This window comes from Oncorhynchus kisutch, linkage group LG24 (assembly GCF_002021735.2).
Source record: "Oncorhynchus kisutch isolate 150728-3 linkage group LG24, Okis_V2, whole genome shotgun sequence".
NCBI classification, from domain to species: Eukaryota; Metazoa; Chordata; class Actinopteri; order Salmoniformes; family Salmonidae; genus Oncorhynchus; species Oncorhynchus kisutch.
In genome coordinates this window covers 33,736,149-33,750,476 of record NC_034197.2, presented here as the reverse complement: position 1 = coordinate 33,750,476, position 14,328 = coordinate 33,736,149, and the positions used below count along the sequence as shown (strand labels likewise).

At 44.7% G+C, this 14,328-nt stretch overlaps 1 protein-coding gene across 2 annotated transcripts; it reads left to right on the top strand.

Moving 5' to 3' along the window:
• The first annotated feature begins 2,648 nt into the window (after positions 1-2,648).
• LOC109868968 (acylamino-acid-releasing enzyme) lies at positions 2,649-14,286 on the top strand. Of its 2 annotated transcripts, none has more exons than XM_020458753.2 (23): positions 2,649-2,785; positions 3,606-3,735; positions 3,823-3,949; positions 4,028-4,115; positions 4,461-4,536; positions 5,797-5,888; positions 6,037-6,114; positions 6,216-6,353; positions 7,179-7,270; positions 7,374-7,414; positions 7,489-7,610; positions 7,722-7,782; positions 7,883-7,980; positions 8,081-8,132; positions 8,276-8,364; positions 8,543-8,681; positions 8,854-8,937; positions 9,134-9,214; positions 10,203-10,291; positions 12,108-12,298; positions 12,815-12,917; positions 13,080-13,186; positions 13,592-14,286. In XM_020458753.2, the coding sequence occupies exons 1-23, from the start codon at positions 2,774-2,776 to the stop codon at positions 13,695-13,697; spliced, it is 2,196 nt and encodes a 731-aa protein (XP_020314342.1). In that variant the 5' UTR covers positions 2,649-2,773; the 3' UTR covers positions 13,698-14,286. The 2 variants fall into 2 exon arrangements, with proteins under 2 accessions (XP_020314342.1, XP_031659519.1); XM_031803659.1 differs by having other exon boundaries at positions 2,659-2,785; positions 3,495-3,735.
• Positions 14,287-14,328: the final 42 nt, after the last annotated feature.

The following is a 14,328-nucleotide window of genomic DNA, read 5'->3' as shown; positions in this document are numbered from 1 at the left end:
AACATGATGGTAATACTATATCTATTTCTGTTTAATACCGTGCCTTATTTCATAGTCCCCTTGGGAGAAGTTTCTCTTTGTGTCTGGATCCAGTTAGGTTGTGTCACGTCTCTGGTGAGACGTGAAGAGAGGGTTTTGTAGAGAAATGCTAATTCTTATGTAGGTGACCAAACTATTGTTAAGGGGGGGCTACCACTCAGAGTTGAGCCTGTGGGGTCCCCTACAGGATAGCTCCCGCATTACACTAATGGCCAAAACCAGCGCACACACACATGATCTCCTTTGTCTCTGAACGTTGAATGCCCGAAGAGGATTCTACGATGACGGACAGACTACTGAGCCAATGGCGGAAGACTACAGACTACACCCCAGCTGAACCAATCCAAAGATCCGATCTTCCAGAATCAACCTACTTTCTTTTCTATATAATAGTGGTGTACTGATTGTAACGGCCTCTTCTTCGTCTGCGCTTCCGTACGAACCAGCGGGAGAGCCGTAATTACGCTGTTCTAGATATCTTCACTCTGAATAAACTGTAGCTTGTCATACAATTTACCACCTTGTCTGAATCGATCCTTGACCGACTCGTCCGTCTACATATCCAATTGCTAACACAAGTCAGTCTAGCAAATGGGCCATTTATGAAGATTTGCAGTCTTAACATCTGGCACATAATAACAGAACAATTGCCAGAAAATAGCCTAGATGTTAGTTTTTTTATGTTCATCCAAGTGTTTCTTGCTCAGAGATTTCGAGATCCTCTGTCCAACTTTCATCACTCAAACTCTTCTGTCGGAGTTATCTATAGTTATGTACATGCACAAAGGGGATTTATTTACAATTCTAAACCTGGTTTGAGCCCTGAATGCTGATTGGCTGAAAACATCACTTTTTACTGTTCTAATTACATTGGTAACCAGTTTATAATAGCAATAAGGCAGCCGGGGGTTGTGGTACATGGCCAATCTACCACTAATGGCTGTATCCAGGCACTCTGCGTTGCATCTGGCCATATGCCATACCCCGTGTGCCTTATTGCATAATCATAGCAATCAAACGAGTTGAATTGATATCCATTGATGGAAAATTATCTGCCGAGTTTAATAAGGGAGAATTATCTTTTCTCTTGCCACATATTCAAATGCCTTTATTATCTCATAGCTTGCAATAATTATTATTTTGAGGTTAACCCGAATTTTGTTTCTCATGTCATTACTATGATATTCTTAATTGGCTCGATAACGCTAAGGAAACATGGGTTCATTGTATAGATAGGGCAACTATTTTGCTATGAAAAAAAATGGGCTAGTTTTCAGGGGTTTTGGGCGAGTTTTCTCTGGTAATTTTGTAGAAACTGAACTTGACCTGGCAACCCTGGATAGGTGTGTCTCAATGGGCTTGTTTTAAGTGGTAAGGCTGAAGCAACCAACTGAAGACGAAAGTCGAGGATTCGGCATCTGCGATCGTCGAAAGAAGGACACTAATTTGGTCGTCCAACAGCCAAGCTCAGATGGCAGTGTTTAAAAAAATATATGATGTCGAAATCAACATGTCTCCAACAACCATATCATACACTCACAAACTAAAATCATATATGTATGTATGTATAATCAGAGAGAGCGCCTCAAATATCAAAGTTGGTTCCGGTTGTAGTCATGTCTTTGGTCACGTTCGTGTGGGTCAAACAAAAACACAAAAGATTGGTTCACAATAGACACTCCCACATTACGTGTAACACGCTGGATATGAACCTAAATCTCGCATGGGCGTAACCGACGTGACAAAGAGGAAATGCTCTCTTAGGCTGAGGGCAGACACTGATTTTGAAGTTCGAAGGCGGGCTACCTTATCACGGGATCGTGACCGACTCATGTCCGCTACAGCTGCAGGATGAAGTTGATGAAGAGCCACTGCAGAAACTTGTAGTCAAAACTTCATGACCTTTGATCACATGATTTTTGTAAAGTTCAAGCTGTCGTTATGTAGGCGGAAGAACGAAAATCTGTATCCCCAAAATGCAGTGGTGTAAAGTACTTAAGTAAAACTACTTTAAAGTACTATTTAATTCGGTTTATTTTTATTATTTTGAGGGGGGGGATCTGTACTTTACTGTTTATGTTTTAAGCAACTTTTACTTCACTACATTCCTAAAGAAAATAACGTACTTTTTACTCCCTACATTTTCCCTGACACAAAGGTATTTTTTGAATGCTTAGCAGGACAGGAAAATTGTCCATTTCACACACTTATTAACAAGAGAATGTCCCTGGTCATCCCTACTGCCTCTGAACTTGCAGACTTACTAAACACATGCATCTTTTATAAATTATGTCTGAGTGTTGGAGAGTGCCCCTGGCTATCTGTAAATGTTAAAAACAAGAAAAAGGTGCCATCTTTTTTTGCTTAATATAAGGAATTTGAAATGATTTACACTTTTACTTTTGATACTTAATATATTTCGAACCAAATACTTTTAGACTTTTACTCAAATAGTATTTTACTGGGTTAATTTTACTTCAGTGACTTTCTATTAAGGTATCTATACTTTTACTCAAGAATGACAATTGTGTACATTTTCCACCACTGCCAAAATGCAACACACTGAAACGCGGTGACCGACTTGACAAAAGTGATCAGCTCCCATCCAACGCAGTCATTGTCAAATTATCCCAATTTCCGGGAAAACCCAGGACATGGCAACCCTGGTGTACCCTGCCTAACAACACAGAGAAAACGAGACCACACGCAGAGCTGTTGATCAGTCAGAGCCGCGATGGAGTCCCAGGTAACTTTTAAATAGCTATCAGTGTGTTAAATTCCAGTTTATTTCAATTTAATGTGAGCTTTTACACAAAGCTAGCTACTTGCTTGTCCAACTTCCCATGATGTACTACCTTGCTAACCTAGCTACTTGCTTGTCCAACTTCCCATTATGTACGAACGTTAGTTAGTTAGCTACATAATTTAAGTAGCTACCGTATGTTCGCTATCTTTCTTTCCAGCTAGTGTAGTGAATTTGAAATGCTAACTATTTATTTTCCAGCTAGTGTAGGCAGAGATACGGGCTATAATGTCTGCGGTGTAGCATTAGGCAGTCATCGGTTTAGCTATCTGGTAGCTTTCTTATGGAGACGCGCAGAAAGCACTTCCTGGTCAGTCAAGTAAGCAACTCTAGTTATGTTGGATATAGCGTGCTCAACTAAACAAACAATCATTTAAAACTAGAATAATATTAGTTTTCACTAGGGAGTGATAGGAGGCTGTTATTAAAAAAAAAATGTGCTAGCCAGCCAACTGTATAGCTACTGAACTTACTAGCCAGTAACCTACAAGAGTCATATTCCTGAGCTAGATAACCTTGAATCTTGTTTTGTCACAAAGCCTGTCAGTGTTAATAATGATTTCATTGTTGCTTATGTAGTGAGACAGAGGAATTGCATGCTGCACTGACTATTGCAATTAGTAAACAAGCCAGTCTACCTCTATTGTCTCAGTCCAGGGTCAAGAGAGACAATCAGTAAAAGATGACCTCATCAATGCGGGTTGTGAGACATTGTTTATCCCTGACTCGATGTGCAAGTTCCTCATCTGTTGTGTGTGGAAAGGTAATGACTAATCCGGAAGACATCTCCAAACTCTACCGGGAGTTGAGCCTGTTTCCCTCCTTGACCCGAGCTGACGTAGGGCCAGTCATAACATCGCAGTATGGAGGAAAATACAGCAACATCTACACAGGTGTGTGTGTCTGTCCGTTGGTCTGTCTGTGTCTCCCTGTTCGTCGGTCTGTGTAGGTTTTCATGCCTTTTATTTCGTGTCCCCTAGAATGGAGTCAGCGGGATCTGGAGAGGAACGAGAATGTCAAGTTCTGTCGGCAGTACATTGTGTTTCACGACGACAAGTCTGTGGTCTACTCTGGACCCTCAGGGAACTGCACAGAGATCAAGGGAGAGTATGTGGACATTTGACAGTTTGACACATGAGTGTGTTCTGTGTGTGTGTAGTTGATTTAGTGTTTTCTCTGTGTCAGGTTGCTGAGTAAAGACTCTCCATCAGGAGACATGAAAGCGGTGGTGAGAGAGAGCATCATCAAAGGAGAGGACAAACAGTTTCTGGAGGTGAGGGTCTCTCTATCTGTCTCTCTCTGTCTGTCTCCTATCTATCTCTCCCTCTCTCTCTCCTATCTGTCTCGCTCTCCTATCTGTCTCGCTCTTCCTCTCTGTCTCCGATCTCTCTTTCTCTCTCTCTTTCTCTCTCTCTCTTTCTCTTTCTCTCTCTTTTTCTTTCTCTCTGTCTCTCTCTCTCTCTCTCTCTCTCTCCATCTGTCTGCACAACTGACCTTGGATAAGTGCCTATGTTGGGGCAACCCCCCTGCATCTATATCCTAAACCTCTTTCACTCAATTAGATTGACAGCTGACCCTCTTTTCCCTTTGACCCCTCCTCCATTCGGTGACCCCTCAGATCTGGAGTAAGAACATCAAAGTGAAGAGCATCAACCTGACAGCCCTGAAGAAACATGGCAAGGTCTATGAAGACGGTGAGACACCAATGTAATGTCCCTGTATATGAGAGAAGTTCTTCTGTTACTGGCACACAATAAACTGTTGTTTTCCCTGAAGACCTGAACAGACTGCACCATTTGTGCCGTCTTATGCCAGGATTTGGCCGCCCCAGACAAAATGTACACACCTTGGGGAAAATCGCTGAATCAAAATAATACCACAGCAACTGTTATTCTTAGGAAGCCGATTTGATTTGGAGTTCGGACATATAACGTTTGTGTGAATTATTTCTAAGATGCATACTTTGCTTTTCTGAACTCTCTTCACTTGCCCATAAGCATAGAGGGAGGCATGCCCTACTGGTGCTGGCACATGCTCCGGTCAAATCCACCGCTGCAGTTAACGTAGCCTACATCAGCCTACGTAGCCTACTTCAGCCTACATCAGCCAACGTAGCCTACATCAGCCAACGTAGCCTACATCAGCCAACGTAGCCTACATCAGCCAACGTAGCCTACATCAGCCAACGTAGCCTACATCAGCCAACGTAGCCTACATCAGCCAACGTAGCCTACATCAGCCAACGTAGCCTACATCAGCCTACGTAGCCTACATCAGCCAACGTAGCCTACATCAGCCAACGTAGCCTACATCAGCCTACATCAGCCTACATCAGCCTACATTAGCCTACATCAGCCAACGTAGCCTACATCAGCCAACGTAGCCTACATCAGCCAACGTAGCCTACATCAGCCAACGTAGCCTACATCAGCCAACGTAGCCTACATCAGCCAACGTAGCCTACATCAGCCTACGTAGCCTACATCAGCCTACGTAGCCTACATCAGCCAACGTAGCCTACATCAGCCTACATCAGCCTACATTAGCCTACATCAGCCAACGTAGCCTACATCAGCCAACGTAGCCTACATCAGCCAACGTAGCCTACATCAGCCAACGTAGCCTACATCAGCCAACGTAGCCTACATCAGCCAACGTAGCCTACATCAGCCAACGTAGCCTACATCAGCCTACGTAGCCTACATCAGCCTACGTAGCCTACATCAGCCTACGTAGCCTTGCAAGCCAATCACAGAATGTGATGAGGGAATTGAAGCAAATCGTACAATATGGCCAGGTTGATGGCAATATATTCATTTGGTAACATCGCACAGTGTGACATGTAATAGTCATAAAATACTGAATCTGACGTACAGCGTGGGAAGGCCTTAACACCAAAGTATATCAGGCACATTCTTTGGTTGACCCACCTGTTCATTTATATCTGTTCCCAGACCAGTTTGGCTGCCTGGTGTGGTCCCACTCTGAAACTCACTTGCTGTATGTGGCTGAGAGAAAGAGACTCAAGGCAGAGTCCTTCTTCCAGGTCTGGTCTTCAAAACACACACACACACCTAATGTTTAAATATGAGCACAATGCACTCTCACAATGCAGTGCTGAACTTCACTGCAAAATGTGTTAGCGATTTCCTCTCTTGGTCTATTTGTTAACCCCTTCCATCTCTACTATACAGTCAGTGTCTCCTGAGTCCTGTTCTCTTGCTGATGAAGAGGAGGGGGTGAAAATGGGCAAGGAGGAGGAGACCACAAAGGTAAGGAGGATCCAATGATAAACTGTTCCATTGACTGACCCCCTGCTTTTAACTAAAACGTCTTGGTTCACCATACTGTGTTTGCTCCTCCCGTCCTGCAGGGGGAGCAGTTTGTGTTTTACGAGGACTGGGGGGAGACCCTGGTCAGTAAGAGTTCACCTGTGCTGTGTGTGTTGGACATCGAGGGTAGCAACGTCTCTGTGCTAGAGGGAGTCCCAGATAACATCTCGCCAGGCCAGGTCAGTACTGTGTGTTGCTGGGTGCCATTTCTGTGTGTGTGTGTTGGACATCGAGGGTAGCAACGTCTCTGTGCTAGAGGGAGTCCCAGATAACATCTCGCCAGGCCAGGTCAGTACTGTGTGTTGCTGGGTGCCATTTCTGTGTGTGTGTGTTGGACATCGAGGGTAGCAACGTCTCTGTGCTAGAGGGAGTCCCAGATAACATCTCGCCAGGCCAGGTCAGTACTGTGTGTTGCTGGGTGCCATTTCTGTGTGTGTGTGTTGGACATCGAGGGTAGCAACGTCTCTGTGCTAGAGGGAGTCCCAGATAACATCTCGCCAGGCCAGGTCAGTACTGTGTGTTGCTGGGTGCCATTTCTGTGTGTGTGTGTTGGACATCGAGGGTAGCAACGTCTCTGTGCTAGAGGGAGTCCCAGATAACATCTCGCCAGGCCAGGTCAGTACTGTGTGTTGCTGGGTGCCATTTCTGTGTGTGTGTGTTGGACATCGAGGGTAGCAACGTCTCTGTGCTAGAGGGAGTCCCAGATAACATCTCGCCAGGCCAGGTCAGTACTGTGTGTTGCTGGGTGCCATTTCTGTGTGTGTGTGTTGGACATCGAGGGTAGCAACGTCTCTGTGCTAGAGGGAGTCCCAGATAACATCTCGCCAGGCCAGGTCAGTACTGTGTGTTGCTGGGTGCCATTTCTGTGTGTGTGTGTTGGACATCGAGGGTAGCAACGTCTCTGTGCTAGAGGGAGTCCCAGATAACATCTCGCCAGGCCAGGTCAGTACTGTGTGTTGCAATATATATATGTGCTGTACCAGTGTTATAACTTGTGTCCCCAGGCGTTTTGGGCTCCGAGTGACACAGGCGTGGTGTTCGTGGGCTGGTGGCACGAGCCCTTCAGACTGGGCCTCAAATACTCGCCCAACCGCAGGTGAGCACTGTGATTGGTCAGATCAGAGTGGTGGTTATAAGTAGCAGCTCTTAAATCCAGTAAAGGCCTCTCACTCTCTCCCTCCCTGTGTTTTCTAATTCAGGTCCTCCTTGTTCTATGTTGACCTGACTGGGGGACAGTGTGGTAAGTGTATTTCACTCTGAGCTATACATGACCATAGTGTTTTCTAGAAGTCTGTTTGTGTTTCTCTCTCTCAGAGCAGCTTTCATCAGGCTCCAGTGCTGTGTGTTCCCCCAAGCTCAGCCCAGACCAGTGCAGGATTATCTACCTGGAGTGTGCTGTCTACGGACCTCACCAGCAGTGTAGCAGGCTTTGCATGGTGAGTGAGTGAGCAAGAAAGTTGAAAACATATCCAGCTGCTCCCAATTAGGGAAATGATTTGAATACTGTTGGAATATAGCTCATGTGTTGAGTTGTCTGTGTGTTACAGTATGACTGGTACACCAAGAGGACCTCTGTGGTGGTGGACGTGGTAAAGAGACCCAGGGAGGGTAAGGAAACCTTTCTTTTTTTGGAAAGTAGAATTTGTTCATATAATTACAGGTACTTTGCGAGTGTATTCTGTTTATCCTAACTGTTTGTGTGTTCAAGATGGCTTTGCCGGGATCTACAGCTCGTCTCTGTCTCCTCTGTGCTGGTCAGCTGACAGCCAGCGCATCCTAGTCTCCTGTCCACAGGGCAGCCGCAAGGTAACCACCCCTAGACACTTATCAGAGATAATTAGCAGAATTAATTATGCCATATGTATGGCCGCAATCGAATCATATTGACATGTTTTGTCTCCTGTAGGATCTGCTGTTGGTGGAAACGACCACAGGGAGCGTCACCTCTCTGACATCAAGTGAGTGGGGTCACACAGTCCCCTGCCCCCTAGTCAGTCCACTGACAAATACAGTCTCTGAGTTGTAAAGCTGTCGGGCTGTTGTTGCTGTTCTAACATTCTGACTGACGTCCTAACGTTGTTGTGGCTGTGTTCCCCTGTAGAGTCTCCAGGGGGCAGCTGGTCATTGCTGACCATCGAGAGAAACCTGATGGTGGTCAGCTGGTCTTCCCCTAACTGCCCCCCCAGCCTGGTAATGTAGACACACCCACACACATACATACTCCATAAACGTTATGTTTTACTTGACAATGCTTTGCAGTAAAATAGACACATTATTGAAATGTCTCGCTTTGGATGAGTCGTTTATAGTCTGCTTAATGCCCATTGTCTATTGTTTTGTTATTAATGACCTAATTTTCTGTGGCTAGAGGGTGGGCTTCCTGCCACTGGGTGGTTCTCGTGAGGAGGTGGACTGGGTCGTGCTGGAGGACTCTCAGACCCAGCCAGATATCGATTGGCAGATCCTCAACTTCACACCACCCCCAGAGCAGGACAACAGCCAATACCGTAAGAACATCCACTCTGACAGTTGGACTTTTTCTCTCTAGCATGTCAATTATCAGTAAATCCTCTCCTATGTGTCTGAATCCACAAGCATTTCGCTACACCTGCAATAACATCTTCTAAACGTGTGTATGTGACAAATCAAATTAGATGTAATATTATCCTTGTTATGTAGCTGGTCTGGACTTTGACGCCCTCCTGCTGAAACCAAAGGATGTGAAAGAGGGAGTGAAACTGCCACTCATAGTCACCCCACATGGTAAGTTACACACCTTATAGTGTGTGTGCCCATGCTTGGTTGTGGGGAGTAGGGTGAAGTTGCTCATAGATGCTGATCTTGGATCAGTTTGGAATTTCCCCCTCTAACGGTTATGGTTGGGGGAAGGGAAGCTGATCCTAGATCTGTACCTAGGGGAAACTTAACCCCCGGAGCTTGTTGTGTTTGTCTCTCTCAGGTGGTCCTCACTCTGTGATTGTAGCAGACTGGCTGCTCTCCTCCTCAGTGCTGTGCAGGATGGGCTTTGCTATCCTACTGGGTGAGTAGAGCTACGGTTTATTATGTCTATCTGCATAACAGATTGAAAATCTGGACGTGGAAACAATGTGGTGACGTTGAATCATTGTGGGAAACTGATTGGCTTTTTGCAAAAAGTCATCAATGTGAAGGAATTTCATGTTTTTGTCTCGTTTTTTTTTTTGTTGAACCAATGAGTTGGTCATTTTTTTTGTTTTTATCAATTTGAATTCACGTTAGTAGACAACTCAATCAAATGTAAATCAAAACTAGATGTGGAACTGGTGTCTGTGCCCAGTGGGATTGGATAGGGGTTAGGGGACAGATCACCAAGCCACAGGCTGATTATTACAGTTGGGTCCGCACTCAATCTCTTTGTTTATTTGTTTGGATTTTGTACTGCATCAGGGTGGTACAGATGTTCTGATTGACAGCCTTTTCCCCCCGAGCCAGTGTGTTGAATCCAGGAAACTAGCTACAGGAGCAGGTAGTCAGTGTTGCTGCCAGGGATCACAGACGTAGCTTATTATGGTGTTTTAAAATGGACATGGTAACAGTGTTTCCATTGCAGTCGTCACGCTACGCCATGTCCAAATCATGGCCGCCACACCCAAAACATATGAAACGTGAAAACATATTTCTGCCGAGGTGCACGTTGAAGATGCTACAACAGTCCACATTTACTTTTCCTCTGCAAGCAAAACAAGTAATGAATTAAATAAATCTGACAACCCCATAGAATAGTTTATCTATTTACCTCGTCTGCTTGTTGTGTGTTCTGTGAGAGGAATATTCCTCTTGAGGCACATTCAAGTTATAAGAGCCATAGGGAGGGAATTTTTACAGCGATGGGTCAAATGTCACCATACCTCAAAATCATTTTCTGGGAGTGACTTACAAATAGCTCCATTCGAACAAAAAAACATTTCTGTTTGAGCAAGATTAGTGACAACAGGGGAAGCTGTTGGGGGGTTGAAATGTTCACTTGTACCTCACTTGTGTCCTTTCAGTGAACTACCGCGGCTCTATAGGCTACGGCCAGGACAGTATCTCATCTCTACCTGGTAATGTGGGCACTCAAGACGTCAAGGATGTTCAGGTACAGAAACATGAGTTACACCAGTCTTTTCAGACCACTGTGTGGCTTAATAGTCTATAGTAGTGATGAACCGATATTACATTTCTGGCCTACACAGTAAAGAGTGAATGCCACCGAATCGCTTGTTCACAGCCTGTGTCTGCAGTCGTTGATCGTTTCAATGCCATGACAGAGGGCATCACATCTGCTGCAGACACAGTTGATGAGCTTATTTCTCCAGTCAGTTGTTCAAATGGAGCCAGGAGTGTGTTCATGTTTCCAACATGTTCTCAAATGCCATTGAAATGACAGCAGCGGTATGAGAACCAGCACATTCTTGGGCAATACGGCTTTCCTCAGTACGAAATCCTTGTCGACCCACTGTTCTGTCAGACTCGTCATGCTCATGGGGCTGACATCGCTGGTCCAAATGTCAGTCGTGAAGCTAATAGCAGTGACGCTATTACTGTGTAACTCCGGTAGGGCAACATCTGGGAAAAATGGCGCACTTGGTAGTGTGTACTGGTGCTCGACTAGTCGGCGAGAACGCCAACATCACCCAAGACAGAGATTGGTTGATTGTCAAGGGCAATGAATTCCATTTCAAATGACTGCTGGACTTGTTGGCTGCTCGATCCACACAGCAGACATTTTGGGCAAGGTTAGGAATGCTGTGTTGCACGTGTAGCACAACATTTTACGTGGCGTTATTACATCATCTAGCTACGTTATACAGGTATGCACGTCATCTACCTACGTTATACAGGTATGCACGTCATCTACCTACGTTATACAGGTATGCACGTCATCTAGCTACGTTATACAGGTATGCACGTCATCTAGCTACGTTATACAGGTATGCACGTCATCTACCTACGTTATACAGGTATGCACGTCATCTACCTACGTTATACAGGTATGCACGTCATCTACCTACGTTATACAGGTATGCACGTCATCTACCTACGTTATACAGGTATGCACGTCATCTACCTACGTTATACAGGTATGCACGTCATCTACCTACGTTATACAGGTATGCACGTCATCTACCTACGTTATACAGGTATGCACGTCATCTACCTACGTTATACAGGTATGCACGTCATCTACCTACGTTATACAGGTATGCACGTCATCTACCTACGTTATACAGGTATGCACGTCATCTACCTACGTTATACAGGTATGCACGTCATCTACCTACGTTATACAGGTATGCACGTCATCTACCTACGTTATACAGGTATGCACGTCATCTACCTACGTTATACAGGTATGCACGTCATCTACCTACGTTATACAGGTATGCACGTCATCTACCTACGTTATACAGGTATGCACGTCATCTACCTACGTTATACAGGTATGCACGTCATCTACCTACGTTATACAGGTATGGCACGTCATCTACCTACGTTATATAGGTATGAACGTCATCTACCTACATTATATAGGTATGTACGTCATCTACCTACGTTATACAGGTATGCACGTCATCTACCTACGTTATATAGGTATGCACGTCATCTACCTACATTATACAGGTATGTACGTCAGCTTTGACATCGTTTTTTTACATCGGCGTTAAACTAGACATCGGCTGATACCGATGTTGGCGGTTTTAGCTAATATCGACCGATTCCACTAAGTTCACCGACATATTGTGCATTCCTGGTCTATAGTATTCAGCCCTAGAATCAGTCTGTCTGACTGACGTTTCATTTTCACATTATTTTTGTAGTCTCTGTCATCTCCCCTCTCAAACCACTCTGCTTCCTCCCGCGTACTTTCTCTCACCCTCCCTCTTTCATCATGCTGTTGTTTCTGGCTCTAGTTTGCAGTGGAGAGTGTTCTGAGGGGCGGGGCGTTTGACGAGCAGAAGGTTGCGGTTGCCGGGGGTTCCCACGGCGGATTCGTGGCCTGTCATCTAATTGGCCAGTACCCAGAGTTCTACAAGGCCTGCGTGGCTCGGAACCCCGTCATCAACCTGGCCTCCATGATTGGGAGCACCGACATCCCAGACTGGTACAGTCACACTTTCTCACTACCATGCCCACACAAACATCCACTAACTCATAGGGACGATACCAGTATCACACTATATTTTCCATGGCAAAAAAATCCTTTAAAAACCTGCTGTATGTAAAATATTGTGTGCTATAGCTTGGAAACTAAATACATGTGACTCTGGATGACAACATGTTTCCAACATCAGGGATGTTTTCCTAAAGAAGTTCGGTCCGTTTTGTTTCAGTGCCAGTACATCATCCCAGCCCTCCTTAGTTATTACCACATAGGCTTGACATACATGACATTTACTTTCAGGTTGGTGGATACAGAGAGAGACATACGCACTTCAGTCTTAGGGGGTTGTGTAGGCTTGCCGGGATGTGTCGTCTGTCTGTGTCTCTCTAGGGAGAGGAAGCAGCCAGTAATTCAAACCACCAGAAGGGAAACTAGATATGATAGAATCCATACGATTAGTTTTTGGTTCTCTTTTCTCTATAAGGTGTGGTTATCCAACATGTAGATGTGTTTCAGGTGTATGGTGGAGGCTGGCTATAACTACAGTACAGATTGCCTGCCTGACCCTGCAGTCTGGGAGCAGATGTTAAACAAGTCTCCTATCAAACATGTCAAACAGGTGTGTGTGTGTGTTATCCAGCGGACTGTGTGTTTCACATTCTGTTTGTTTACTGATCCAATGCAGGTGAAAAAAGCTTTACTGTCTCTCTACCATTGTTTTTCTGTGCCTTGTGTCTGTGTGTTGACTGTAACAATGTATGTGACTGTTGTCACCATTCAGGTGAAGACTCCTGTGTTGCTGACTCTGGGAGAGGATGATAAGCGTGTGCCCCCTAAGCAGGGGATTGAGTACTACAGAGCCTTGAAGGCACTACAAGTCCCAGTGCGGTGAGTAGACTGTCCTTGTGCTGTTGGCTGCTGGGTCATGTAGTATTTAGTGGTGTGGTGGTCACATATCAGAATAAAGACAGTGAAGTACTTTGTATGCGATAAGTAAAGGTAATCAAAAGATACTGTCTTCAACTGAGACTCAGTGATTTGACGTTGCCACGAGCAGTGGGATGAACCACAGATGAATGCTATGCAAGATAATGCACTCAGTATTACACAGTATCTTTGCATGTGTGAGCTTCAATCTCCTATAAACGTGATAGCTGCAGCACCGACACAGAGCCTCGCGCTTCCATGGTCTTTCCTAGTTGGTCTTTCTTGTCAGCCCGATGTTGTTGTTTACTTCATGCATTGCATTGCTGACTCTAGTTTCTTAACTCCACCTGGGTGCCTTTCTTTCAGGTTGCTATGGTACCCCGGGAACAACCACTCCCTGTCCAAGGTGGACGCGGAGTCTGATGGCTTCATGAACATCGCTCTCTGGATGACCCAGCACCTGTCTCTGTGACGATACCATTAGCGATAGCATGCTAACAACAGGATGTTAATCTGTATAATAACGGCGTGAGGGTCAGGCCAAAGCGTTGAGGGTACTGTAGGCTACCTGCACTAAGTCATCTGTGATTAGATCATCTGCATCAGTTTATAGCTTTGGAATTACACCTTCTGAATGATGGCAAGTTCTTGTCCTATATCAAATATGAAACTGTTGAAACACATTGATTTTGCCTGTAATTTAGCAACACTAATCCTTATTTTCAACGTTTCTCCGTGAAACGGTTTCACCTATGATTTAACAAGGGCTATGGGTACTGCCGTTCAAAAATGATCGATTACCTTTTTATTTAGAAAGATACTAAACAGCCGTATAGTCTCATCATCTAAGTTGTGATCATAATATGAAGAGAATGAAAGTACTTGAGCTAAACATTATGGACCAAGTAACGGTAATACCTGGTGAAAGGTCTCCACTACACATTCTACTCATTACCTTCATTCTGATGGTGCTTTCCAGGGTTGCAGATGCTTTATATTGATTGTAACAACCAGGGATCTTTCTAATGATTCTATCAATAAAACATGTTTTGGCTATAAAACATCTCTTTCTTTTTTTATACAGTTGAAGTTGGAATTTTACA

Excerpts from the sequence above, each read along its gene's own strand:
- LOC109868968 (XM_031803659.1), top strand. The coding sequence starts at position 3,525 with ATGACCTCATCAATGCGGGTTGTGAGACATTGTTTATCCCTGACTCGA. Across the intron at positions 3,950-4,027 it reads TGCACAGAGATCAAGGGAGA|GTTGCTGAGTAAAGACTCTC; the intron begins GTATGTGGACAT and ends TCTCTGTGTCAG. Across the intron at positions 8,365-8,542 it reads CTAACTGCCCCCCCAGCCTG|AGGGTGGGCTTCCTGCCACT; the intron begins GTAATGTAGACA and ends TTCTGTGGCTAG.